General features: G+C 44.7%; 1 protein-coding gene across 3 annotated transcripts in view; it reads right to left on the bottom strand.

Annotated features, from left to right (window-relative positions):
* GDPD4 (glycerophosphodiester phosphodiesterase domain containing 4) overlaps positions 1 to 26,248 on the bottom strand; it is a 36,753-nt gene that overhangs the window by 5,952 nt on the left and 4,553 nt on the right. The window contains exons 1-12 of one of the 3 annotated variants that reach the window (XM_027899400.1): positions 21,221 to 21,442; positions 16,506 to 16,718; positions 15,788 to 15,891; positions 14,952 to 15,045; positions 9,865 to 9,924; positions 7,995 to 8,093; positions 5,816 to 5,909; positions 4,127 to 4,272; positions 3,557 to 3,639; positions 2,532 to 2,682; positions 1,597 to 1,821; positions 634 to 791 (exon numbers count right to left, since the gene is read on the bottom strand). In XM_027899400.1, coding sequence (XP_027755201.1) covers positions 634 to 791; positions 1,597 to 1,821; positions 2,532 to 2,682; positions 3,557 to 3,639; positions 4,127 to 4,272; positions 5,816 to 5,909; positions 7,995 to 8,093; positions 9,865 to 9,924; positions 14,952 to 15,045; positions 15,788 to 15,891; positions 16,506 to 16,694 — 1,403 coding nt within the window. In that variant the 5' untranslated portion in view covers positions 16,695 to 16,718; positions 21,221 to 21,442. Of the gene's footprint in view, positions 1 to 633; positions 792 to 1,596; positions 1,822 to 2,531; positions 2,683 to 3,556; positions 3,640 to 4,126; positions 4,273 to 5,815; positions 5,910 to 7,994; positions 8,094 to 9,864; positions 9,925 to 14,951; positions 15,046 to 15,787; positions 15,892 to 16,505; positions 16,719 to 21,220; positions 21,443 to 26,248 lie in introns of those variants that run through there. The other 2 variants (XM_027899401.1, XM_027899402.1) reach the window with 2 other exon arrangements.

Below are 26,248 nucleotides of genomic sequence, written 5' to 3' on the forward strand. Positions count from 1 at the left end.
ATTTACAAAAGGAGAGCTGGACAGGTAAAGCTGGGGCTTTTATGGTGATTTCTGGGGATTTTTTCCCATGTGAGATAAACATTTTGGAAACTCCTGCAATGAATGTAGAACCTTCCATTGTAGAAATGACATTTTTAGTGTGTCACATACAACAGAGTAGTGGTAGTAACAGAGACAAGAAATGACCTCTCCAAAACACCAGCAACAAGAGGGTGATGATCTCTTACCACAGCATTATGCACTCAAACAATGATGTCTGTGGAAGAGCCATGGGAGATTGAATAGTTGTTCATTCTCCACAATTCAGTGTTGGTGGGACTAAGGATGGCATGAACAGAAAGACAAGAAATCAGGAGACAGCTGTGTTATTCCACCAGAAGATCCTCTGATTCTGGTCAATATGGAATTGAGGGCAAGAGGAGTAATTACATGTACCACCTCTTAGTCAACAGTAGAAGTGAACTGCAATCTGTCACCCCTAAAATACATCAGGGATGGCCACTTGATCTGAAGGACCACTTCACAAAATGCTATAGATTCTGGAACTGGTCACTGGAGGGAGACATTTCCCCATGCATGAGGTAAACATAGTCCAGCTGCAGTCCAAAGACAGTACTTGGGCCTGAAACTTACCGAATATCTTCACTGGACATATCAGTGTAGACCAGATTGAGTTTGACAATGTTGTTCTTCAAGAGGTCTTCAATTGGTGCCTTTCTGCCAAAGGTGTGCTGAAACCCAGGAGCGACAGATTGAACAAAGGACCTCATGTTGTTATTCAGCCACAGGACCTGCAGGCAACAAGAGGAACCAGTGAATTCTCAGCAGAAGAATTCATGCCCCTAATATGCCCTACTGTAAAGATAACATCTTGAGGGGATTAACCCAGCCTACTGAATGACGTGTTTCTCCCAGTGATCAAAGAACATTTATATATAGGGTTAAAACTGTCGAGACATTTTCATCAAAAAAAAAAAAGTATCCACTGTTCCTTGCTTTTTAACTGGTAACCAGTGAGTACGTTTCACATAGCCCAACAAAAGATGCGGTGTTGGAAACGAATGAAAAGACAGCTTTGGTTTATGGAAAAGGCAACAGAAAATATTCTGTTCTCTCATTCTTCCAGCATGGAAGAAACAGTCTTCAGCAGATACAGATCAGTGTAACTCCCCGGACATTAGAGGGTATGTAACCTGATTCATATGAGTTTAGCATTCATCCACTGCCAGAAGGACGAAGGCAATAAAGGCTCCCAATTCCAATTCTGTATTTTAATTTAAGCTAGAAGGTTTTATGCAACATATAAAACAAGCATGGATAGCAGGGAGTAGACTGACAATTATTACAATTATGAAAGGGTGCTGTCTGGGGGCTTAAGGCATCAGCTGGTATATACTGCCATATTTCCTGTTGCTGCCTGGAGGGTTAGACCATTTTGTGCCTGATGAGGAGCTAATAGTAGGAATATACTCCAAATAATGCCTTTTAAAATGAGAGAAATGCAAGCGACCAACTTTATGCAGGTGATATGCAGGATATGACCCCAAAATCCCAGTTTTGAGAGCAAGAAAAAGAGATGGAGTGAGGTCACCCTACCAGATGGGGTTTAATCCCTGACTCCTTGAGAATGACTTCCAGGGTTCTGCTGATCCACAAGTTCCTGTAAGGATGTTTCTCTGGAGGGCGGTAGAGATCAAATATCACAAGTTTATTGTGACTGTCTGCAAGGCGCAAGAAATTACTCAGCTTGTAAATGGACTGATTCATTGCCTGGTTTTGATCTGCCTCTGACAGTGAGCCCATGAATGAAAAAGGTTTGTCCTAGAAATAAAGAGATACCAAAAAAAAAAAAAAAGAAGGAAATCAATCAGGCAGTTTGCTCTGGGATTCAGCTGTATGTAAAAACCTCATATTTCTAAAAGGGAAAAGGTTTGATATCAGTCCTCAGCAGGTGGGGATATTTTATTTTGCTTATCTCTTCTACGTAAGAAATGGAGGAAATCAACCCAGGCTGTGACGACAGTGCTTCTGGGACCTAAATTGCATAGCTCACAGATAGCTCTGCTGTGCTTCTCTGTCCCATCTTGCTAGCTCCGAATATTATGCACAGCACATTGCACAAGTAGCTCTTGTCTTCTCCCCCCAGCCCATGAATTCTGCTGCTGCCAAAATAAGGTGACAAGAACACCCACCAGCCAGTCGCTGTAGGTCTCCTAGGCCTGAAGGCCAACTGGAAAAAGCAGAGAGACCCAAAATGAAGGATTTCTACTGACTTCTTTGAGTTTTGGCTCAAACAGTAATTCCTTTTCTAACACTGGTGCTGTTAAGTAATAGGCATCTGGTGTCTCTTCTACATCAGAGACAGCTGGCGATAGTCATAGAATCATAGAATCGTTTGGATTGGAAGAGGCCTTTAGAGCTCATCCAGTCCAATGCCCCCGCAGCGAATAGGGACATCTTCAGCTGGATCAGGTTGCTCAGAGCCCAGTCCAACCCGACCTTGAATGTTTCTAGCCCTTTTTGATACTTACCTTAAGGAACCATGTTCCAGCATTCAACTTCTGCAGGGAATCCCAGGAGAATAACGCAGCATTTTGATCAGTGTCATTGGGGTAGACCTCTTTGATGTTAGTTGTCCTCTTCAAGGTGGTGTCATGCATGAGGAAAGGAACCCCATCATAGCTGTTAAAGAGCAAGAGTTCAGGTCACCTGGGGTGCAGCTTCGTTCATGGCAAGAGCAGACTCATTCCAGGTCAGAGGAATATGTGGGCCACCGTGAATGCAGCAGTATGGCCTCCCTCAGTGCAGAGGGTGCGATGGGGAGGAAGGCTGAGGATCAAAACACCGGTTTCTTTCCAGCTTAAATACTGCTAGGTGACCTGGGAGAAGTCATGCCTGTCTGTGCCTCAGTTCCTTAGGAGCAACACGGAGATGGTGACCTTTGTGGTGGCCAACCCCCACAAAAATGGATAGTGACTCATGGTTGAAACCTCTTTTTGCTGACATCAAAGTGTTTCTATGGTTTTCAGAGGGCTGAAGTCTAAGTAGACAGTGATGGAAATGCAGAATTTTCTCTTATAGAAAGGTCTAGATAGGTACAGCATCTAAGTGTTAGTGTTTTTCCCATTCAGTGTCTGGAAACTGCTCATCATGCACAGTGTTAGCAGTTCATGGCAATGAGTCCACCAAACAAAGGCAATCAAAGATCCAATAATTAGGACAATGCTGTCACAAGTCTGAACACAATTTTCTGTTGGTCTGTAGACCTGATACAACCCTCACTGTGACCTGGAAATCAGAGTAGAGTAGGGACTTGTCTTTATACTCTGTCAAGCATTTAAAATATACGGTAGAAATAATGATTGTTAAATCAATAGCTGCAGCTTATTGATTTGCCTGAGAACAACCATGCCCTACAGCCTCTGTCATCATATGCCATCTGAGGGGCCCTGTTCCAGCCATCAGTAAAACCTAATTGCCTGGAGCTGCCTATCTCCAAAAAAACCCCTTAGAAGAAGCAGCATATGTTCTGTGAGATGCAGTGTTTTCCCCTCACCTAATGGTGACATCTGTCTCAAGACCATCCCCACCATGCTCAATTGTCTTCTGAAATGACATCTCAGTGTTTTCTGGTGCTAGCTGAAAAAAAAAAGTGCATGAGCGAATCATTTTCGAACACACTCTGGAGGACTCTGTAAGCACTTTCTGCCTTTTTGTAACACCTCTGGTTTTTATTAAGGGAGCGTCATTATATTGTTAGTCTACTATTTGCTTTCTTCCACTTTATCCAAGCCCATCTTGTTATAGAATCATCCAACTTAGGTTGGAAGGGACCTTGAATATCATCCCATTCCAAACCCTGTCATGGGCAAAGACACCTCCCACTAAACCAGATTGCTCAGGGCCCCATCCAGCCTGGCTGTGTCCCTCAGGAACAGCATTATCCTTGTAAGCAAATCCATGCAGTGAGTGATGCCTTTGGCATGCAGTCCCAACCAGACATGTCTCCCCTTACACCCTTCACAGATTCCATGGGGGGAAAAAAAAAACAAACAACAGAAGATGATGATGAAGGTAGCAAGACACAGGAGGAAGAAATTACATAAAATACCTTCTCCAGACCTACCATTGGTGCTCCACGGTGTCCAATGAGGGCTGGCTTTGGTCCAAGTGTTCCCATCTCTCTGATGCAAGGAGAGTACATCCCCAGAGGTATCAAGAAAAGAAAGAGAAGGATAGCCACGTATGGACCAATAATTATCACCTGAATGACTGAAAGAATTTGAAGGAGGAAGGCTAGAGTTAATCCACGAGGTAACATACGAGTCTGCCTTGCAACTTTTAATACAGCCCTCTACCTAAATGGCTACTTGTCCCATCCTTTTTCCATTCCTTCTTCCCCTAACTTTCTCTCCAAACAATGCAAACCAGAAAAACAAACTGTTCAAAGCAAGGACTCAGGATTGCAGGTTTTACGCTTTAATTACATCTCATTATGCCTTACAGGAAGACATGGCCTTAATTTCTTTTTCTTTAGAGGTGGAGCAATGAAATATCTTCCATCTGAACAATCCTCAACAGAAGGGTGCTAATTTTTGTCTTGCTCAGATAAGAACCACCATTCTCAAGTTTCATTCACACTGAGGAAGAGGAGGAACATTTCTCCTTCAACCAAGTTACATCTCCTTATGGTAAATACTTCCCTGGTTTATTCACATTGTTGTTAGTGACCTCCTGTGTGTGATCTGGAGAATCGTACAGACTCTAAGGTCATGGATATTGCACCTCAGAAACTTGCCAATTCATGACCTATGGTCTTCTCTGGAGTCTGTTGACACATTGCCCAAGAGTCCCAGAGACCCTTCACTTCAGCAACCAAAAGTTCTCCGACAAATAAGCACCTATGCACCAACATCTTTTTCCTGAATGGGTGCCATCCCCCTCTGCACCTTGTGCCAGTGGCTCTGAAGGAGTCTGGGCTTAACTAAGATGATGACTGAGCTAAGAGTACATCAGGCATGATGCTACTTAATGTCTAAGATCCCTGCATATTCTCCCCCAACCTCCCCAGCTATAGTTCAACAATAAAAATCCTGAACTGGAAAAAAAATTCTTTCACCAGTCCATTATGTCTATGATTTTTATTGCAAATAACATCTGTAGATGGGTATCATGTAGACAGTTTTGGCTATATGGAAAGACAAGGTTAGAGAAAAACAGCCAGTCCAAGAGTCAGGCTTTTCTGCAGTTGTTCCTGGCATCTGGCTTTGTCCTTACAACACATGGTCGTACTTCCAGAGGTGGACAGGAACTTCCCATGACATAACACTAGGAACTGATCAAAAATCTCTTTCCCCTGTCTCAGCTGGCTTCTCCTGAGATGTGCTAGTCTGAAGTGGTTTTGACTGACTGGACTGGAGATCCCTTCTGACACAGCTAAGCTGTGTACAGCAATCAAAAATCAGCCAAAAGAGCTGCCACTGGCTGCTTTCTCCTGCAGAGGGCTAAACAGATTTTCACACATCACTCAGAACATGTCTGCCTCTGCTAATCTCCTCTGTCTTGAGGCAGGTCACTGCCTCAGTATAGGGCAAAACTGTGCAAGGGCATATGCAAACCACTAACACGCTGGGACAGAAACAGGACAGTGCACAGCCCAAGCCCCGGCCCTGCTAATTTCCCTGGAATATGCGGAATTTAAAAGTCTCCTCCAGATGGAGTGCAGGTGTGGGAGGAAAGGGCTCCTGAACACCTCTATTCCAATGCTGATATACATCTGTTGTCATTCAGAGAGCAGGAAGCAGAGCTGCTCTACCTTTCTTATCTGCTCTGATGGCATGAAGAGCCACGGGCCAGGACAGGAGGACCATGATGGCGATGGCCCCTATGTGGAGATAGGGAGCTGTGATCTGGCAAGGAGAGAAAAGCATTTTAGTCAAAGGATGAACTGTGGAGACACATGGAAACAAACCCCAGCACAGTTACAGCCCTACACCTGGATGGGCTCCCGCTGCAGATACCAGCAGTTCAACCACTTTCTCACACCTGTGTTGGATCCACCAAATACTCAGAATTTGGAGGAGAGACATGTAGCCCTGGCCAGGCAGAAGGGAATGCTCCTTGGGCTGAGGAATGCTTCTTGCTGCTTTCCTTCCTCCTAAGTCAGCTGAAGGGGACACGACTATCCTCATCCATGAGGACATGATTGCCGTTACTGATATGCCATAATCTGTGAACATCTTCCAGTTTAACCCAATCTAAATTATTCCAATCCAACCCCACTGAGGTAATAGCTATCACTACACTGCAGTTAAATCATTAAACTGATGTCAACAAACCTGAGTGATAAAATGTGGTATTTACATTTGTATGAAAATACTGTAGTATAAGAGAAGCAGATGTATTATATAGTCATTAGATTTTATTTCTTTACTCCTAAAGACAAAACAAGAAGATCATAAGCTAAGGGTCACTTCTGTGGTTATCATGAATGCATGAATAGAGTTGGAAACCAAGCAGAAATAGTTTTTGTACAGACTCTGAATGGTTGTTGGTATGACACACTTTTCATAAAACTAGGCAAATCCCTCATTTTCTCATGCTCATCAGAACCCTGTAGTGCATGTTGCAGCTAGAACTGAGAGCTTTTAAGGTACGTGCTAGGGAAAAAAACTATCCAGATACAAGTCTTTCCTATTGCTTAGTCCTGATGCTGACTTGCTAGCTGGAAAGGTTGGAAAAAAGCATCAGTCATTGAGAGATGTTATTGCATGTGATACTGTCTGCCTCAGACACTTGACACCAACCAGAAGCAGGATTAGGATTCAATTGCACAGAGGTGCCATCTGAGATGTCCAGAATACATGAGATAGATTTGCAGGGCTAATGGATATGACACAGCATCTACAAGAGTTTCATGTCCTTTGGGAACAGCAGTTGGAGACCATCTCAAAGGACATGGACCCCTGAAATAAACAGCATCTGTGGGGAACCCAAATTCTCTTGTGTCTACTCCTCATCCACATCCCCTGATGTCTGTCAGGGGGAGGAGAAGCTGATGGTTTCTCATGACTTTTGCCACTGATTAGACCAATGGTTAGCAAACTCTATAGAGCAGGAAAGTGCAATTAACCACACCCTACAAACATGACATCTTTGATTCCTCTTCCAGTCCATTTGCATTGCTCTTCCAGCCTTCATGAGCACTAAGCCACATAGGGAGAAGTAACAGACCCAAATAACATGGGACCACAGAATTGTAGAGTGGTATGGATTCTGCAAAGCAGCTGTGTAGCCAAAGGCTGCATACTTCTTCCTTCCCAACACAAATGGGGACCTGAATGCTCAGACACTGAACAGCAGTGGGCAACTCTTGCCTCCATCTTCAGATCTGATGGGAGTTGTGGAGGCATCACCCAACCACTCTGACCTCCTGCATCCATCATGTTGTCCCACCTGACTCCAGCGCTCTCTACCTGCTCCCCAAAAACTCAGAGCTGTCCTTCCCCTAGGAGATGAAGCTCTTCTGAGTCACAAAAGACTGAAATTGTGCTAATGCTAAGTCTGCTGTAGTGGCAGAATCTGATGAGGGAGAAACTTCTTGCTCCAGCAACTCTACCAGCCAAAGGGGTCTGATTTATCTGCCCTGAACAGCTGAAATTAAGGGGAAAAAACAAAACCAAATAACAAACAGCCCCTCCCACAAACAAACAAACCCAAACAACAAAAACAACAAAACCAAACAAACAAAAACCAAAAGGCTATAACTTTGCAAACTGAGACACATAGCTTGAAACTCAGCCTCAGGTCTTGGTTTTCTTTCTCCCAACAGGAAATGTTAAGTCATAATAATACTCACAACCTCGTACCCTGACAGGAAAACCATGTCAAAAACACCCACCATAATATCTTCTACGGAATATCTTCTATCAATTTTCACAAAATATTTCTATTCACACATTGTTCTTCCAAACAGACTTCCCAACTTCTCTTACCTGGAATGACAGGCGGACAGTTTTCCAGTGATCTCCCCAGAGTACAGTTAATGCAAAGAGGCAGGCAATAGAGAAGCCCAGGACAAGAAACGTACCAATCTGGGGACACAAAGGAGTCATAAATCAGCTTCAGCATTTCTGCACAGGGTGTGCCATCCATCTGAGTCACAGGCTAATTTAGGCAGCTTGGTAAATTGTTTAGGATGCATGAGATTGACTTCCCCAGTTTAGAGACAGAGAGATTCAATGGGACTAAAACCAGACCAACAATGCTATCATTGTTTTTTCTGCATGGCAGGACTGATCTCAAGAGTTGGTTATACAACTAAGTCAGCCCTCAGGACTCCCTCTATAATCATTGCATAAAGAGGAATTTCTAGAGGTGATCCATTCCTGCTTGCAGTATGATGCAATGTGCCTCTCTTTGTTGATATGGATGGAGCCTAGGTGACAAGCTCACATTAAATCCCTAAACTGCAGGTGGAATTCTTCACTTCTAAAGTCAGAAGTGACAAATTACATCCAAAAAGGATGGTAAAAAAAATTCCTTATGCTCTGAACTGCTCTGCAACGGTCTTCAGCAACAGCAAACATTCCCATAATTAAGAGATGAGAGTTCACTTTTCAATCAAAAAGGTGAGAAGGCATCTTAGCCTAGTCTTCAGCTTCTTGTTTAGTTTGGTATCAGCACAGTGGTGATGGCAGGCCCTTCTTGGTACATCATCTATCTGCTGACAACTATAGCCAAGCAGAAGTTATACCAAGCCCTACCATTCTTCAGGGGATCTTCTATGGATCAACATCTTAATAATCTATCCAATAATCTATCCCCCTAATGTCTTGCACCTAAGAATGCCTTTTTTTTTTTTTTTTTACAAATTATTCTACATCTTTCTGGTTCTTCTGGAATTCTGTTCTCAACAGTAAAGATGTAAAGATCTCTCAATTTCTATTACTCAAATAAAGAAATACAGGATCACTATCCACATATTTAGCTTTTCCCTTCCACTGCAGGATTTGCAAACACATTACATTCTATCCTAGACTGCATGGCTAAAGGAGCATTTCTTAAATACCTTACATAGCCCAAATAATTACTTAAGGATGATGATTCTAACACGTAACTTTGCAGGAACAAATCTCTGAGGATTTATTTTTGTGCCTTCAAAACTCCAGGTGGCATTTCCCAAACCATAGAATAGAATTAGAGAACTACAGAGTTCTACCATTTGGATTGGAAGGGACCTAAAGATCACCTAGCTCCAACCATGGCAGAGATGCCACCCACTAGATCAGATTGCTTAGGCCCCATCCAGCCTGGCCTTGAACACTTCCAGAGAACCACCCAAAGACCAAAAGGCATGAGGCACCAGGATGCCTTGGAAAAGCCATATTTCTCTTCTGCATAGAGAGCAGACACTTTTTTCACTGTTGCTGGGGTCTGCTACAGAAAATCATGCTGTGCTTCTCCTAGAAACTTTGCCTTTGACTTCATGTTACCATATGTAGATGTGTCAAATATAGACATCTTCACCTGAATGAGTCACACTGCAGGCACCTTTGAGAGTCAGTGGGGAAAGAAGGTTCTTTGAGTGTGATTCATCTCATCTTAATTTAGATGCCTATGACCAGCTGGATGAATTATATCCTCAGAGGATTCATTTCCCTCCACTAAGTGCAAAAGGAATTTGAGTGATCAGCTCAGGTGCAGATATCATTCTTATGGACAGCTAAATCCTCATAAGATTAACCTCTTCCCTCTCTTCCTTCTCTCCCATAGTCCAAGAGGTTTTTCATGCAAAGAAATACCACAGACTCAATTAATTTAAAGCAAAGATTAGAGTTACCAGAAAGCCCTGACTCTCCCCACCTTGTGACTCCAGTGTAGGTACAGCTGCTGACCTTCTGCAAGCAAACACATCGCGAGGACCTGTGAAATCAAGAAGACATTGAATGCATCCTGCGGGAAGATGATGACATGTGTTCAGTGAGGTACTTCTGGAATTATTTTCGCATTGGGAAGTTACTTTACACTACATCTTCCTGCACAATGTCAAAGCTGTTTGCAGGACAGGTGCATGCAGAGAAATGTGTATTGCTACAGTAAAAATGTTTCTGAAATGGCCAAGCATGTGTCAAGGCTGCCCTGCAAGATCAAAGACTTTTTAATGGGTAACAGATAATTGGGCACTTTGGGGTACTCACTTTCAGTGATTTTTCTTTGTGAGTACAGACACTGAAAGAGGATTGATGGCCAGGGTCAACAGCTATTGTATAAACCAATACAGCACTAACCCTGATTATTGGTTGTGATTAGAGGCATATCAACCATGACAGAGAGGCCAGGGAATAAGAAATGCCTCCAAAGCAGCACAAACAGACAGAACAGATAGCAAAAGAGGCAATGCTCCCCCAGTAACCACAGGGAATGCAAGAGACAGGGCACATCTCAGACCACAGAAAATTATCCTGGAGATTAAATTGCTCCATTTTTTGGTGGTTGGCATGTTCCTTCCCTCTAATGGGAAGCTGGAGCCCTTAGGGAGGGTTCCTGTGATGCATGGTGCAAACCCCAGCCAAGACAGGGGACAACCCAAGATGCCTTGAATACCAAGAAGCCAAGGATGAGGAAAGTCAGTCCACGGCTTTGATGGAGTTTCTTCACATTGTTCCAGACCTAAGCAACCAATGAACATGGACTAGAGTTTCACCAGGAGCAGCACTTTGCCGCTGTGAAAATGCACAGGCCTGAATGGCTGGGGTGAGCTTCCTGATCACTGAAAAGGATAATTTGGGGAACAGTATCACCAGATATCAGGACTTAGAAAAAGTATCAGTTAGTAGACATCAGTGCTCCACTGAGGAGGATCATTTATGATGCAACTCCCTCCAGATTATAGGATAGTGGGATTGTAGGAAAACAGGACATATGGACTTAGGGGAAGAGGCTCTTCTCTCCAGGAACATAACTGCAAAGGAATGTAAGTTGTTTCCTACCCATCTACAAACACACTCTCTTTCCAGGATCATGCTGATTTGAAGCAAGATATAAGTCCAGGCTGGATGGGACTTTGAGTAACCTGATCTAATGGAAGGTGTTTCTGTCCATGACAGGGGAGTTGGAACTAGGTAATCTTGAAGGTGCCTTCCAACCCAGACCATTTTATGCTTCTATGATAAACTCAGCAGTGAATACAGATCAGCCTTAAAGTCATTCCTGACACACTGAGTTCTTTTAATGTAATCCTATACCTATATGATGAGTAACAGTGGGAGCAGTTCAGAGAGAACTGAAATAGTGCTGGAGATCTTAAGTCAGCCCCATTTAAATAAGATATTTCAGAGGGGAAAAAATAAAGAAAATAGACCCTTTGTTCCTTTTCAGCAAGCAATGTTACACAAAGACCTGGTCCTTGCATACAGTAAAGCCAAACACTTGGAATATTCTGAGTTAGAAGGAACCACAAGGACCATCAAAGTCCATACTCTGCCTCTGTATAGGATCACACTAAGGATCACAGCATGTGCCTGAGAGCATTGCCCAGATGCTTCTTGACCTCAAGGAACTCTGTAAGTCTTGGTGCTGCAACTGCTTCCCAGGGGAGCCTGTTCCAGTGCACAACCACTCTCTGGGTGAAGAACCCCACTGACGAATGGGGACATAGAGGCAGGCACTTAAACATTCGCTTCACCTGGAACAGCTGCTCACTCAGATGTTCACAACAGCTGGATTCACATCCTTACATTCACTTTTTGGCAAAAATACAGCAACTCAGAACTTGTCTGGTACCTTAGTCTCTGAGGGATGGAGGTTTGAAGTCACTTTTTGGATTTCAGTGTTAATATGAGTTCTCTCAGTCTATGAATAGAGGGGCCACAACATATCTGAACCCTTATATTTTGTACATTCACAAGTCAGCTCCCCACAACCCTAAGAACAAACATGGTTGAACTGCAAAGAGGAAAATGCTATTTGTTGGTGTTTGAAAGTCTGAACAAGAAAAGATTTTTCTTCTCTGCTGGGAATGAACAGTTCTATAATTAGACCCCTCAGCTTTAACTTCTAGCCCTAATGGGGCTAAATCACTCCTTGGGGAGTGATTAAACAATTGAATTAATTGGAATTGATCATTTGAAAAAATGACAATGATGCATGCAGATGGAGACCTTCTCTGTACAGACAGCTAGTGCTATTTCATGCAGCATTTTCTTCAGCCACTTGTGGCTGGTGGTCAGAAGCATGTGTGCTTCAGAGGTCCACAATAAGGTCATGGAAGCAGGCTTCCAGGCTCCAGTTGGGTGCCATCATTAAGAAAAAGAATATGGTGTTTAAAAACAAAACCAGACCAGCCACTGGCTGCTATAAAATCTTTCTGCTCCAACAGGTATCAGATATCAGGGTGCTCAGTTTCCAGATGCTCATGCAAAGCACCACAAGAAAATATTGCCTCTAATAATAAGCTCTCCAGTCCCTCATGCAACAAGTGTGAGAGTAGTCTCCGTCCAGCATTGTTCAATCAGAACTTGGAATATAATCCATTGTGGCAGCAACCTATTTGACCATCAGTTATTTGAAACACATTTGAGCAATCCAGCTATCATATAATGCCCACACTGACAGATTTATTTAGAAGTGGAAGGGCTGAGTTACACATACTAGCCTGTGAGGTTCCCAGTGTTTTTCTGGGTAGTCCATCAAAGCCTTCAATGAAAGGAAAGCTCTGCAAACAGTGGTGGAGGGGTGGGTTCCTGGTAGAGTCCTTTTCAGAAAGAGCCCTTCTGCAACGAGCATTATCCAGCCACAGCTGTTACAATACCCTTCATGACTGGAGACAGTGGGAGCATAAATGACAACAGTGATAACTTCCCTCGCTTCCCTTTCCTTCAAGACCTAATTCTATTTAAGGAACAGCCTCATGCCTCTCAACACCGCCACTCAACATAGATGTATATAGCAGTGTTGCCACAGAAGACATGGTGGCACTGTGATGCAATTAATCAGGGCAAGTGCCCTTAGAAACGCCAAACAACTTTGGCTAGGTCACTTAACAGCTTCGTGAAAGCAAGAAGAAAATGAAACTTCACTGCAGAGGCTGTCCTCAGAGCAGAGGAACATCTTCAAGTGTTTCTCCCGTTGTCTAATACTGTTCAGACTATTTGTTTTATTTCAGGTTTATCTGTGCTCACCCTTCTGAGGAAGGCAATTGTTGTTAGCCTCATTAGACAGAACTGAGAGGCTTGAGGAGAGAAGGAGGATGTATCTACAAAATAAAGAGTGAGACCAGGACAGAACTAAGTCATGCAGGACACCAGTTTCACTTCATTACTTCCATCTTCCTTTCTGACCTTACATTGCCAATCACCTGCCCTGACAGTTTGTGGTCATCGCATTGACCCTGACAATGACATGGAACTCCTCTAAGAAAGTCCACTGCTTGGACATTGGCTGCTGTTTGGATCCAGACAGAACATGACCAGGCTGACACACCAGCCCCAGGGGTCTTCAGGCTACTCAAGCCCAGCAAATCATGTAAAGCCAGTTTCTAGATTGTGCTATGGGGTGTTGGAATGATCCTGAGGATGACTCTAGATCCACAGCCTGCTGAGGCACAATCTCAGATGCATCTCTGTCACATGATCATCTCTGGCAAAGCTCCGAGTTGCCCAGAGTAGCATTGTAACCATCAGACCACCCACACTATTCCATGGCCACTGGAAAAGCAGGTAGGCTTTGCTATATAATAATCCTTGAACCCTAGAGCCACTAGGATGTTACAAAATCCTTGTTGCTGTTTATCCTACTCAGATCTCAGTCCACATCTTTTGTGATGCTATTCATTGCTGTGGGCATGGCCACGCAGATGTCTTATTTATCACTTGGGGGAGGTTATTACTAGCACTAGAATAAAACCCCTATTTACTTGTACTTCAGTAGGGACAAAGAACCCAGAAACCATTTGTGTTAGGCACTGCATGGACAAAGCCAAAAGACATTCCCTGTCATGAGCAATTTACAGACTGAGTATATCATGACACATCAGGGAATGGGTAAGAACAGCAGGAATGGATGATAAAAGGTGATTGTCTTGGTCACAGAGGTGAGACAAAGCCATAACCCCACTCTCAGCACCTGGCATTTCAAAATGAAAGTTGGAGCAGGTATGAGACTGAATGTGGACTCCAGCATCTGGAGTTAAAGTGATTTCTTACCCTATAGCTCTGGATGCAGAAGGTAGAAACACAGGTGCAGATCTGTCTTTATTTAGGAGATTCCTTGTGAAGGAGAAGACAAAGGAAAGGGATAAGTAGGAAGAAATTTTAGGGAAAGTTTGGGTTTGATGCATTTTCAGTAACCAAAGCAGACAGCAGATTAGAACTAAAGAGAAAATTTAATAGGATTTGGGAAAATGAAGATTTCAGGAACCTCTTTCAGCTTAAACTTCAGCAGCATCTTTGTGACCATGTCTGTAGTCTCTACCTGGAGAAAACCCTCCAGCAAAGCAGAGTGAGTCAAGGTAGCTTCAGTGCTAATATTCTTTTTCCTCTAAAGAACCCTTTTTTCCGGGATTAGAAAAACAACTCAGCTGTGATGACGTATCACCACCGCTACATGACTCAGAGCTCCATACTTCCCTGCTGCCAAAGCAACAATTTTTAGCTTCCCCTAAATCTAAATCCAGCCACTGCTGGCTCAGCTTTCCTTGTGTTCAAGGAGAGATTGGACACATTTATCAAAGGCAAACCATCAAAAGAAATCACAGAAACTCTATCTGGCTCAGGGACCCCTGAGTTAAAACTGGTTATTTGCAGGTGGATATGAGGAGAAAGTACCATGAACAATCATTGTGCTCCAAATCTTCCCTAGGCATCCACTGTCTCAGGATTGTATGGTGGGCTTTAGTCTGTTTCCTTTTTAGGACTATAAGTCAAGGTCAGTTTACAAGGAGCATTACTTACCAGTAACAGTGAGATGTATGTGAACAAGATTGAAGCCAGTATAAGGATAACAAGAGACCAGAGAAACCAGAAGCCCAGATTCCCATAGTTATACCTAGAAAGCAATAAGATATTGTAACGGTGTTTGTGGTTAGCATATGGACTGGAGGAGCCCTGTTCCTTGAAATTCTGAAATTTTCAAAGCAATAAAACAAAGAAAGAGGGAGGGATAACCTACCATGTAACATGAAAAAGTGATTAAGAGCCTCTTTCCCAAAATCCCTGATTGCATTAACCACCAGACTAGTATACCTTATTACACCTTTCCTTCCCATTTTATATGAGCAGTTTTAATTTAGTTTTAGAGGCCAGATTTGCATAACTGTTGCCTACGTGATACAGAAGGAAAGGACATGCATAAATCTCTGACGATCATTCCTTACGTTTGAGTCTGGGAATATGGAATTCTCTTTCAGCAAGTTAGCTGGTGCAATGCCTCAAATTCCAGCCACTACATTTCTTCAGGTAGAATGAGGGGCTGGGAGGAGAAAGGGATTCAGAGAAGGAAAGAGCTACTTAGTCCCTTTCACTCACAATTTTTGGGATGATGATTCTCCCCTTTCTTCCAAATTCACACACCTAAAAATTGTAGCCAAGCAAAATGCAGAGTCTCAGCACCTCTGAAGTCTCTGGACTTTCAATTTGGATGCTGTAACCAAGAGTTTGAAACGCCAAATCTTTGCTTCATGGATAAAGTGCCCTGTTGCAGCACAGATGCTGGGGAGGGTACTCATCCCTTCCCAGTCACCCTAGTGATCTGCCCAAGGAGTGAGAGAGGATGAAAAGATGGTACTTACCAGTCAAAGTTGTTGTAGTCATTTTTCCCTTCACCCCACATGTATAGAAAGACCAGAGAAAAGCAGAAAGCTCCAATGAGCAATGGGAAAAACAGGCATTCCCGCTGGAGAGAGAGAGGAAAGACAAGTGGTCAGAGCCTTGGCTACCCCAAAGTAATCAGGGAAATGTGAGGTGCTTTTAGGCTGTTCCTAAAATATGTGGCTTGCTATTAGAATTCTAACTGAAGTAAATACAGAGAGGAATTACCTCCCTGCCCCTTGTGACCAGGGGAATGACCTCAAAAGTGTACTCAGAAGTATTTTTTTTCAGAAAGAACTCAAAACTTCCCAAGTGAACAGGATTTTAACCACCTCATATGAGAGGAAATTGTACTGTGCAGCAGTTGTCTTTGTAATTCTTACTGCACACTCATCCCTAATGTTACTTATTTAAATTGATTCCATGGCTCTGAGATGTTTCACTAGACAGGAGGGTTTGGTGCAAAGTCCTTCCCTGCTACCACACATTTGGTTGCTGCATGGTGGCACAGATAAAACAAGCTTGCCATGGAAACACATCAATTTATCAAGCACATAGTACAAAATCTAACAGCCCGACAGATCTCAGTGGGCTCCAAATGATGTTGGGCTCTGATGGCATGACATCAACCTTTGTCTGCTTGGACTGGCTTGGCCCTTTACAGAAGTCCATGTCTGTACTGTTTTTGAGCTAATTTACCATCTTGCAGCAGCATTTCCCAGGCTCTGTCCTTTGGCGCTGGTACCGCTTCCACCGGCAGCTGTAGAACCCAGCCAGGCAGGAGATGAAGGGCTGGTGCTCATACCTCTGTAGCAAGCGCCGACGTACCACCTTCAGCTTCCCAAACTTAAGCTTTTTGAGGGTGGTGGAAGTGGAACTGGCCTCCATCTGAGGTGTTATCTCATCTTTTTCCTGAAACAAGACCACAAGTTTTACAGGGAGACTGTAGCCCCCCTTTCCATATCAGAAAATGGGGAGGTAGTTTTCCCAAGAGGATGCTGAGACCAGCTGAGGACACCCCTCCTAATTTTATATTCTCAAGCTGAAATGTCTAACAGAAAAGGACGGACATTGCAAATCCCCCCAGCAGTCAGTGGTGCTCCTGGCTGTAATTTATGTGCTCTGAATCACCCCTGAGGAAAGCTCTGCCTCCTTTTGGCTATACAGGGAGCTCTGGAAAATGAATTCATTAACTTAAGCACTCCACGTGGACTTTCAAATTATGTCAGATGAACCTGAGCCTAGGCTAAGCCATGGGAATTATTCAACATCACTGTGACCTGTTTGAAATATGCCATCAGTTTAACTACCTCATATAGAAAAGGCACTAAAACCCCCTCAGGTACACAGCTCTCTTATCCTGGCAAAACTGTAACACTGCTGAGACTGATCCCTTAAGAAAAAAATATTTTCTAGCTGAAATAACTTTACCTGGCATAGGTATTCAAGGATAGAAAGACTAGCTGTAAAGATGTACATGTGGGAGATCTACTCATAATGATAATTTTAAACGAAGAACTTGGTGGTAAATAGCAACCAATGCAGTTACAATGAAGCAATAGCACATGGGCTAGTGCCAGTGAAGAGTGTTTTGCCCAGCAGGGCACTACCAAGACTGCAAGGAAAGATTTAGAAAAGAAGTCTTGTGTGGACATGCAAAGAAGCCACATTATACAGTTCTTTAGAGTACAAAGTCAGTCAGAGATGTTTTTCTGTTGCATTAATAAGTGAGAAAAAACTGATCAATTTGCAGAAGGCATGAATAAATCAGAAACACCAAATGCAAGTTAAAACAGGAACAATGCACCTCTGGTACTCCTTCCAAATGCTCTAGCCTATTGGTAGCTGGAGTGCAAAAAGAGAGGATGAAAATGAAAAAAAAAAAAAAAGGTGTTTCACTTTGCACTACTACTAATTAAACAGTGCTAAGTGTGCGATGTCCTGAATGCCTTCCTCAGACAGAAGTGTCTGCCCATCCAGGACAGAGGGAATCACACTCTTGGATATGGTGGGGTCAAGCCATCTCTAGAAGCTCGGCAGTACCAGATCCTGGCACCAGCAGTTCACCACTTAGTGAAAAATTGATCTCATGTGGCAAGATGGTGATCCTGCCCTTGAATTCCCAGAGCACGGCTGGGGGGCTATGGGCATCATGCCACATGTGAGTGATGCAGATGACAGCTGATCCAGCTGGTTTCATCAGCTGGCCGAAAGTGCACCTGGCATAAACCCAGCAATCACCAAGTTACAACAGCCACATCTTCTGAATATATTTGAACCTTCAGAGCTCTTACCAGAAGGTTGTCACATGCCATGGGCTTGCAGTATTTGTAACCTCCTATAAGGATCCCTAAAATCTGAATTCCCCTATCATCAAAACACAGCATCCACTCTCACTCATCCCTTTTTCTTCAGCAATAGGAACTCAAAACACTGAACCAAACCATTAGTTTCACTGTCAGAGGGCCATGAGTTTGTTATTTGCATTTCTGGGTGTGGGTACAAGGCTCACACATCAATATTTATCTATGAGCAGAGTTTGACAGGAAAACAGATTAACGGAGATCCTTACCTACATCATCTGACTGGCTGCAGCAGCATGTCAGGTATTAAATCTGGGTGTTAGTATACCCCTCGTAAAATTGCCAGTGATGGAGATCCCACCATCCTTCAAGACAGGCTAAACTAGTTGTAAGTAGCTTTTCTATTAAAAGCTGAGGGATTTTCTTCCCAATATCTAGTCTCCTGTAGTACAATCTAAGGATGTTACTTCATGTCCTGTTTATGTTGGATATAGTGAACAGCCTAAACTTTTCCTCTGTTACATATTTCAAGTATTCACATGTCAGTGCCTCCCCTTAAACTTTCTCTAGCCTGAACAATCCCAGCTTTTCTAGTGTTTCCTTGCAGTTCATATTTCTTCCTCCCCCAAGTATCCTTGTATGGGATCCACAGTCACCTGCTATTTGGGATTTTCCATGCACTTCCCATGGGTTTTGGCGCATGGTAGGCAAAACAGGATGGGGTGAACCCACAGTCTCTCCAGGACAGGCCTATTCACCCACAGCACAGGCTACTCGATACATGCAGCATCCAGTTTCTCTCATGTATCAAACATCATCTGGCCTTGATCTTCTGAATGCGTAAATAATTCACCCTGGATTCTACTCCAGCAGCAAAGAAAAGTGTTCTCAGTTTTATCATAGAATCACAGAATGGTTTGGGTTGGAAAGGACGTTAAAGATCATCTAGTTCCAACCTTCCTCCCATGGACAGGGACACGTTCCACTGGACTAGATTGCTCAAAGCCCCATCCAACCTGGTCTCGAACCCTTCCAGGGATGGGGCAGCCACAGCTTCACTGGGCAACATCAGAACATCATCTATGCATCAGAGTATTTATAACATCACTAGAATTAGAATTTCATTAACTCCTTCCTTAGTCTTTCCAAACAAGTCCCCTTTCCAAGTCCAGGGATTGTTGGGGAAGGGAACCTTCATCGCAGAGGAGGCTGGAGAAAAACGGAGAGACAAACATAACCTCCTGTCCACAACCCCCTCTACCAAGCCCTGGCTCTCCTGAAAACATCAGGCTGGCCAAAGAAGAGCAAAACACCTTCCTGTCTGGCATCCCCTGAAACCCCGCTGGCTCTGTTGTCCAAGCAGTATCATTATGGCAGTAAGACGTTTCAGTATCAAGAGACTGAAAGGATGTAACTTGTCCCCCTGCTTTGGGCTCTCCCTTCTGCTGGCACCTGCAAAGTGCATCCAGAAATACAACCAGAAACCAGTGGGAGGCTACTAAACACATTATACCATATCTACTGTGATCAGTGAGCTCTAATCCAAAGAAGAAACCACTCTGCCAAGCCCCAGATCATTACTTGATCCGAGGCTTCTCCTGCTCCCTCTGGGCATACAGAGGGCTCATCTAGCAAATTGGAGCCTTTGAGCCACCTGCCCCACAGCTTTGGGGACTGCTGGGTTTCTTCTGAGGAAGAATCCCAACAACTCTTTTCTTTGCATGTCCACACAAGCATCACCTTTTTTCTAGTGCCTCGACCATGTCTTGTGCTTCGTTCATGTATCTGTGATGCATTTACACTGTGCTGTAGCTGGTATGAGAAAACAGTCCAGTGGCAACTCCAGGAGAAGTCCAGAAGAAATATGACAAGTCCCATGTGAGGATGAGGAAGACAAAGACAGACGCAAGGACAGTCAGAAAAGTGCTTCTCAGCTCAAAATCTGTTCATATGTCCAGGTACTCCGTTCTTCTCTTTCTCTGTGTCTTTCCACACAAACATCACTCCTTCTCTTTTCCCTGGTTCCTGCCCTTGGGTCCATCTCCATGTTTTCGTGTTATTGTGCTCCATTTAACACAAACTCCCTCCTTACTCCTCAGCCACACTTCAGGTTCTCCATGACCCACAGTTGCACAGTTTGATGCTTGGTCACCAGACACCAGTGTGCTGTTACAGCAGGGACAAGGCATTCAGAAGCCATTACAACATCTTTCCAAAGTCTGGATGATTTTGCAGTGCCTCAGAGCACATCAAGTATTGGCATTGTTTGAATTCACAAGTATCTGATCCTAAGAAAGATAAGACCCCAGTAATTGGACCCAACAACCACCTAAGGGACAAACAACACTGAAACAAATGGCAGATGCAGAGGCCAAAAGACAGGAGGTTAGGATTTGAAACAGTTCAGTCCTTGACAGGACTTAGCAAGAAGTTTCACAGTACTTGCATCTAGATTTGAGGCACAGTTCCCTTAAAATTCAGAGACCATCTGCAATTCCTGCCTTTCTCTAGCAGGCAGAGTTAAATGGATACAGGAGGGAAACAGCAAACTTGCATCCATTCATTTGGAAAGCCATGGGAGCAAAGAGCAAGCAGGAAAACACACATCAGTAGGGAACTAAAGTTTAGGACTACTTAACAAGCGAGCCATGAAAGCAGTAACACGTGGTTTTCTGCTCCATAAACCCCAGGGACTTCAGGTTTTTCCCTGGTAAACAGAGACTTTGCTTGCAGATAAGAGTCCCCACAATCACAGGTGGTCAGACAGGGCTGCTCCTTTCCCACTGCTTCACAGAGATTGAGGATAAAACATGGGGAATAGCCGAGGGGGATGACAGAGGAAGGAGCAGGAGAGAAAAATCAGGCAACACAGTCAACCACACAGCCTGAACGCTGAAAGCTCTGCAAAGAGAAGCTTGCTTGAGAGGCCAGTGCATGAGCAAGGATCAAAAACCTTTTTGGCACTCTAGGGTTGGAGCATTCATCCTTCAAGGGGTAAACAGCTACAGCAGCCAAATTCGGCATTGCCCTATAGCTTTTTCCCTTGGACCTTTCAAGTGTTTCTTTCCTTTCCCCGGCATCTACCCAGGCTTCTCCCACACAACATCTTACAACGCAGGCAGTTGTAAGACGCGGTCGGTGAAGCGGCAGCAGAGGCAGCAGCGGCGACCGAGGTACGTCCGGGGATGAGGGTCAGGTCAGGCCGTACAGGGGGGTTTCCCGGTTCCCGAGCTCAGGCACACCCGAGCAGCAGCAGCCCAGAGCCTTGGCAGGGCCGGGAAGTTCAGGGCAGCCGGTCGGGCGAGGAGTGGGCGTAGCCGGGAGCGCCGCGGCAGTTTTAAACCGCTGCGGGGAGCGAGAGTGACCCGCGGCAGCGAGCGGGGAGCGGCGCGGGGGCTGCGCGGGGGCTGCGCGGGGGATGCGCGGGGGATGCGCGGGGGATGCGCGGGGATTGCGCGGGGGGCTCAGTTCGCTCCGGGGTTGGTGCGGTGATTTGCACGGGGGAAGTTGCTCGAGCAGGGAGCTGAGGCTCTGGGATTCTGGGTGCAGGCTCTTTCCAGATATTACAAACGCGTTTCCCAGTCCGCTGCAAGGAGGCAGTTGGGGGAAAATAATTTACAGAGGTACCAGAAGTCATATGAGGGACACGGAGATGGTAATTACACCTGCACGGCCAGCTTATCCTGAGAATCTTGACGGTGTAGGAAGGCAGCAGAAAGGAATGATGCCCACTTTGCCCATGCCACTATTTCCAAGGGATTTGGAGAGAAAGCTAACCACATGCTAGGGAGATTCCTTGACCCTGAGCTGATTCTCTCCAGCATCTGCAGCTCCTTAACCTGGAAACTTCTCGTGCCATCCCACCACTCTCTGGGGCATCATTTCATGTCCTTTCCTCCGGGACTCTTCCATAGCACCACACAACAGAAGCAAAGGAATAAAATTGACCTCCTGGTAAGCTGGTGGTTGATCGCCATCACCATAAGCTGCACATAGATCTTGCCACTAGCCAGAAAAGATCAGGAAAGAGCATCTCCTAAACCTACTTTTGTATCTTACAGAGCCTACCCAAGCCTCTGGATCCCACTCCAGGATCCCTTTTATTTGACTGTCATCTGCCTTCAGTTTCTCTTCAGGAAATTAATGAAATTTAACACAGGAAATGAAAAGGGATCAAACAAAATAAAGATAGTTGTAATATCTTATAGAAAATATACCCTATATCTTTTTCCTGGTAGATGATAATCATAATTTATCACTAAGACTTTCAACAGTTACTTTAGAAGCCCTGTGGAATGCCAGGGAGTATGTACAGCCTGGGACAAACATGTGCAAAGCATGTCTCATGCACTGATTAGCTGTTGGCTTGAGGTGGAGAACACAGCCATTAGCAGAAAGAAACAACAGGGCTTAACATGGGAAACAGTGAATAGCTGTAGATGTAGAAAGGGTTAATGAGGAATAACGGCTCCATTTTTTGCACTACACTTCTAACATGCAGTGGCTGCTGTTTCTAAACATATGGAGAGGCTTCCACCGAGGTTCATGTCCTGTGTTTTGGAACATCCCACCACACTTTGAACAGACACAAATGATCAAGCCCTTTTCAAACAAATACTGCCAAAATCCTGCATCTATTAAAGTTGCACAGACACTTATTCCCATCACAGAGGACACCCAGAAGGAGCTGTGCTGGAAATGGGTGGTGTGTCCTGCTCAGTCATAGGTCCCTCAGCTGTAGACACATGCTTTAAGGCAAGACCTTCTAAGGCAACCAATTGATTTTGTGGGGTCAATTTGAGAAGCCCTTAAGGAGCCTCTAGGGCTAAGGATGAGTTTTATGGATTTGGAAATGCTGCAGCCCCATTTCTAAACATACCCCTGTCATGGTGAAGCAAACCTCACTCCAAGGTGGGATCTATTCGCCTTGAAACTAAACCAGGCATTGGCCATAAGAATTTAGCATAGAAAAGGAACCTTAATCCCAGACTTTATACCACAGTTACCGTCATGGGAAATAAATCTGCAAAGCTGAAATACAGTTTTGCACAGATCACTTTTTCCTCTCCCCAGACCCTCCCTCAAAACTGTTTGGTGTCTCTATTCCCTCGAGGTACATCTCCCAAGAGTCTCTCAAGATTAAAGGGCTGGATAATCTCTCCTGTGAAAACAGGCTAAGAGAGCTCAGGTTGTTAATGGATTTAAATTGACAGAAGGCAGGTTTAGATTAGATATGGGGAAGAAATTCTTTCCTGTGAGGGTGGTGAGGCACTGGCATAGGTTGCCCAGAGAAGCTGTGGATGCCGCATCCCTGGAAGGGTTCAAGGCAGGTTAGATGAGGCTTTGACAACCTGGTGTTCCAATCCGCTTAGATGCAGAGGGAAACTAGGTTCTAAAACATTCGCATAAACAAGATTAAGGCACAAATGAGGCCAGATGCTGGATCCCAAAACGATAATTAACTTTGCTTTGTAACGCAAAAGAGCAGGGAAAAAGAAGGAAGATAGAAAAGTGGGAAAAGCTAAGGGTAACTGTTAAAAGCACAGGACAGGAGTTACCACCACCATGAAGTGCCACTGGCTTGCAAGCTCGTAGATCTCTTCTGGACTTCTTCTCTGGTCGCCTTACATCCTCCAAGGAACGAGACAAACCAGCAGGGTAACAGAGTGGCAGCAGCTCCCACAACAGTCCCCCTCATCAGTCCCTGGTCATGGCACTAAACACCCTCGCCATGGTAGCCCCTGGGTGCCCACTGGCCAGTTCATCAGTATCCAAGCAAAGATCCCCTGATACCAAGATGGGCCCTGAGTATCCATTGGTTGGTTCCCCAATCCCCAAGCAAAATCTGCCTGGAATACCTTGTTTGGGAGAATAAGTCCTTGCCACGTTTTTTTGATTGTAACAACTTTTCATCTTTTTTTTTTTTTTTCCTGCTAGTCTGCCTGCCTCTGCTGGTTTGCTAGGTGCCTCCTGGAGCTTCTGCAAGTAGCTCAGCTCCTGCAGCATCCCGGCTGTGGCATCAAGGCTTTTTAACTCTGTGCTCGAGACAATGGCAAAGCAGACTCCGTCTTGTAATCAGTCCACTACACCTGGTCTAGTGGAAGGTGTCCCTTCCCTTTTCAGGGTGTTTGGAACTGGATGGTCTTAAGGTTCCTTCCAACTTAAACCATTCTATGATTCTATATTTGGCGCATGTTTGTCCTCAATGTCCAGTCCCCAGGGATGGCTCATAATCCACAATCACTTGCAGAAAACTTGTTTAATCATACTCATCATCATTATAAATTACAGCTGGTTTTCTCCATCTTCAAAGCACTTTGCAGACTACATTAACAAATGTGTGCCCAGGAAATTATTGGCCAAGCCTCAGAGCATTTACAATGGGTTTTATACAAATGCTTTCAGCTTCATGTGGAAACAGTCAAAGAGAAATCATTGTGTTTGTAAAAGGGTCTCACGGTGCTACAATAGGAGCCTGCTAGGAGCAAAATGAGTGTTTTGAATAAAGCTGAATAGTCGCTTTAAAAAAATAAGGAAGAAAGAGAAGAGGTGGAGAAAGATTTTTTTTTTTTTTTTTTTTTTTTTTTTCACAAATGCCATGCCTTTGGCTGGACTCAGGCATATTCTGATCCAAGTGTTCTTGGGTCCATAGGCACTTTCCCAACTACGCAACAAATGAGCATGACACACCGGTATCTTTGGCCCTGCTGGTGCCCGACCCCTCAGCTGAGTCCTCCCTCTGGTTTTGACCCTGAAGTTCTTCATATACTTCATATATAACCCATTAGTTTGGGTTATAACACTTCTTATCTCAGTCTTGGGTACCCCCCCCCAATAAGGAGAGAGTCTTTTGGGGAAGCTGGCATCCTTCCCCTGTACAATACAGGTAGGTAGAGGCAGAAATGAGCCCCAAAACGGATCAGGAACAGCAACCTTCCATCTGTGACCACAGATAGATCTTCCATCACCCAGCCAGATGTTGATCCCAGATGGCAGCAGTGAGATATCCATGCCTAGGTCTCACCTTCTTACACAAAGAGGGAGTCAGGAGCATCGGTGAGCTCATACCTTCAGGTCAAGCCTGAAAATGCAGACTCAGCATGACCAGTTTGGGGTGCAGTGCTGCTCTCCACACTTATGCGTGGTCAACAGGAGAAGGGGAGAGCTGTTTTCTCACCCTGCTTGTGGCTGTGCAGTGTCACCAGCAGCAAGGCGTGCAGTCATGCTCAGCCCTGGGCTTTGCCCCTGGGTGGCCCGTGGCTTTCTAAGAAGTCGCTCTCCCACCATTGAAAAGCCACTGTGGGGAGGCAAAAAGTGCTTCCACGCCTCAAAGCCTGCCTGGGGAGGGGAGGAGGAGGAATAAATCCCTTGGAGGAAAAAAAAAATAAAAAGAGCTCAGAAAGGAGGGAAATATTTCTTTGAAGATAAATCCTACTTTGTGCATTTCAGCATGCCCTGGCTTGGGTCCCTCTCTGCTCCTGGGAATGCCTAAGCGGCTCTTTGAGCCCTGCTGTTAAGGAGAGACGAGGAGATTGGGACGCAGTGTGGGGGACCCTCTCTGGCCCCACAGCCCCACCAAGGGCTGCACACCACCACAAGCATCATTTCTGAGGGAAGACTTTGCCTCTGAGCCCAGAGGGGGAAGGAAAAGAGGTTTGCAGATTGCATACCTTGGCTTGGCAGCTCTGCAGAGCACTATTCAGCCCGGACAAAGGACAGGGGCCCTGGATGGCCACTGCAATGAAGACCCCAGCGCTGACCCTCCCCCAGGCTGTGGGTGTTAAAGTTCAAGCCTTGGAGCAAAACACCCGGCAAGAAGGGAAAGAAAAGGGAGGAAAGGTGCTTTCCGAGTCACCAGCCAGAAATTTCTCCATTTAGTTACTGACAGTATCAAAATGCATCAGGGCTAGCCCATTTTTGCACCGTAAGAACGTGGTTCTCCCGTTCCCAGAGAAAAATCCTTTCCAGCTAATTAAACACTACCATATTTCTCATAAGCCATGTCAGAAAAGTTTTGAAGTCATTTCAGAGCAAAAAGAGCCTGGCACCCAAATCTCCTGACCTAACCTCAAATCATGGGCTCAGCAGAGCCATCACCCAGAGCCTCAGTTTCTCAGTTTAGGTTTGTGCCAACAGTGC

The sequence above is a fragment of the Empidonax traillii genome, unplaced genomic scaffold (genome assembly GCF_003031625.1).
Source record: "Empidonax traillii isolate 1590-97213 ecotype Southwest subspecies unplaced genomic scaffold, ASM303162v1 scaffold665:size397641, whole genome shotgun sequence".
Lineage (NCBI taxonomy): Eukaryota > Metazoa > Chordata > Aves > Passeriformes > Tyrannidae > Empidonax > Empidonax traillii.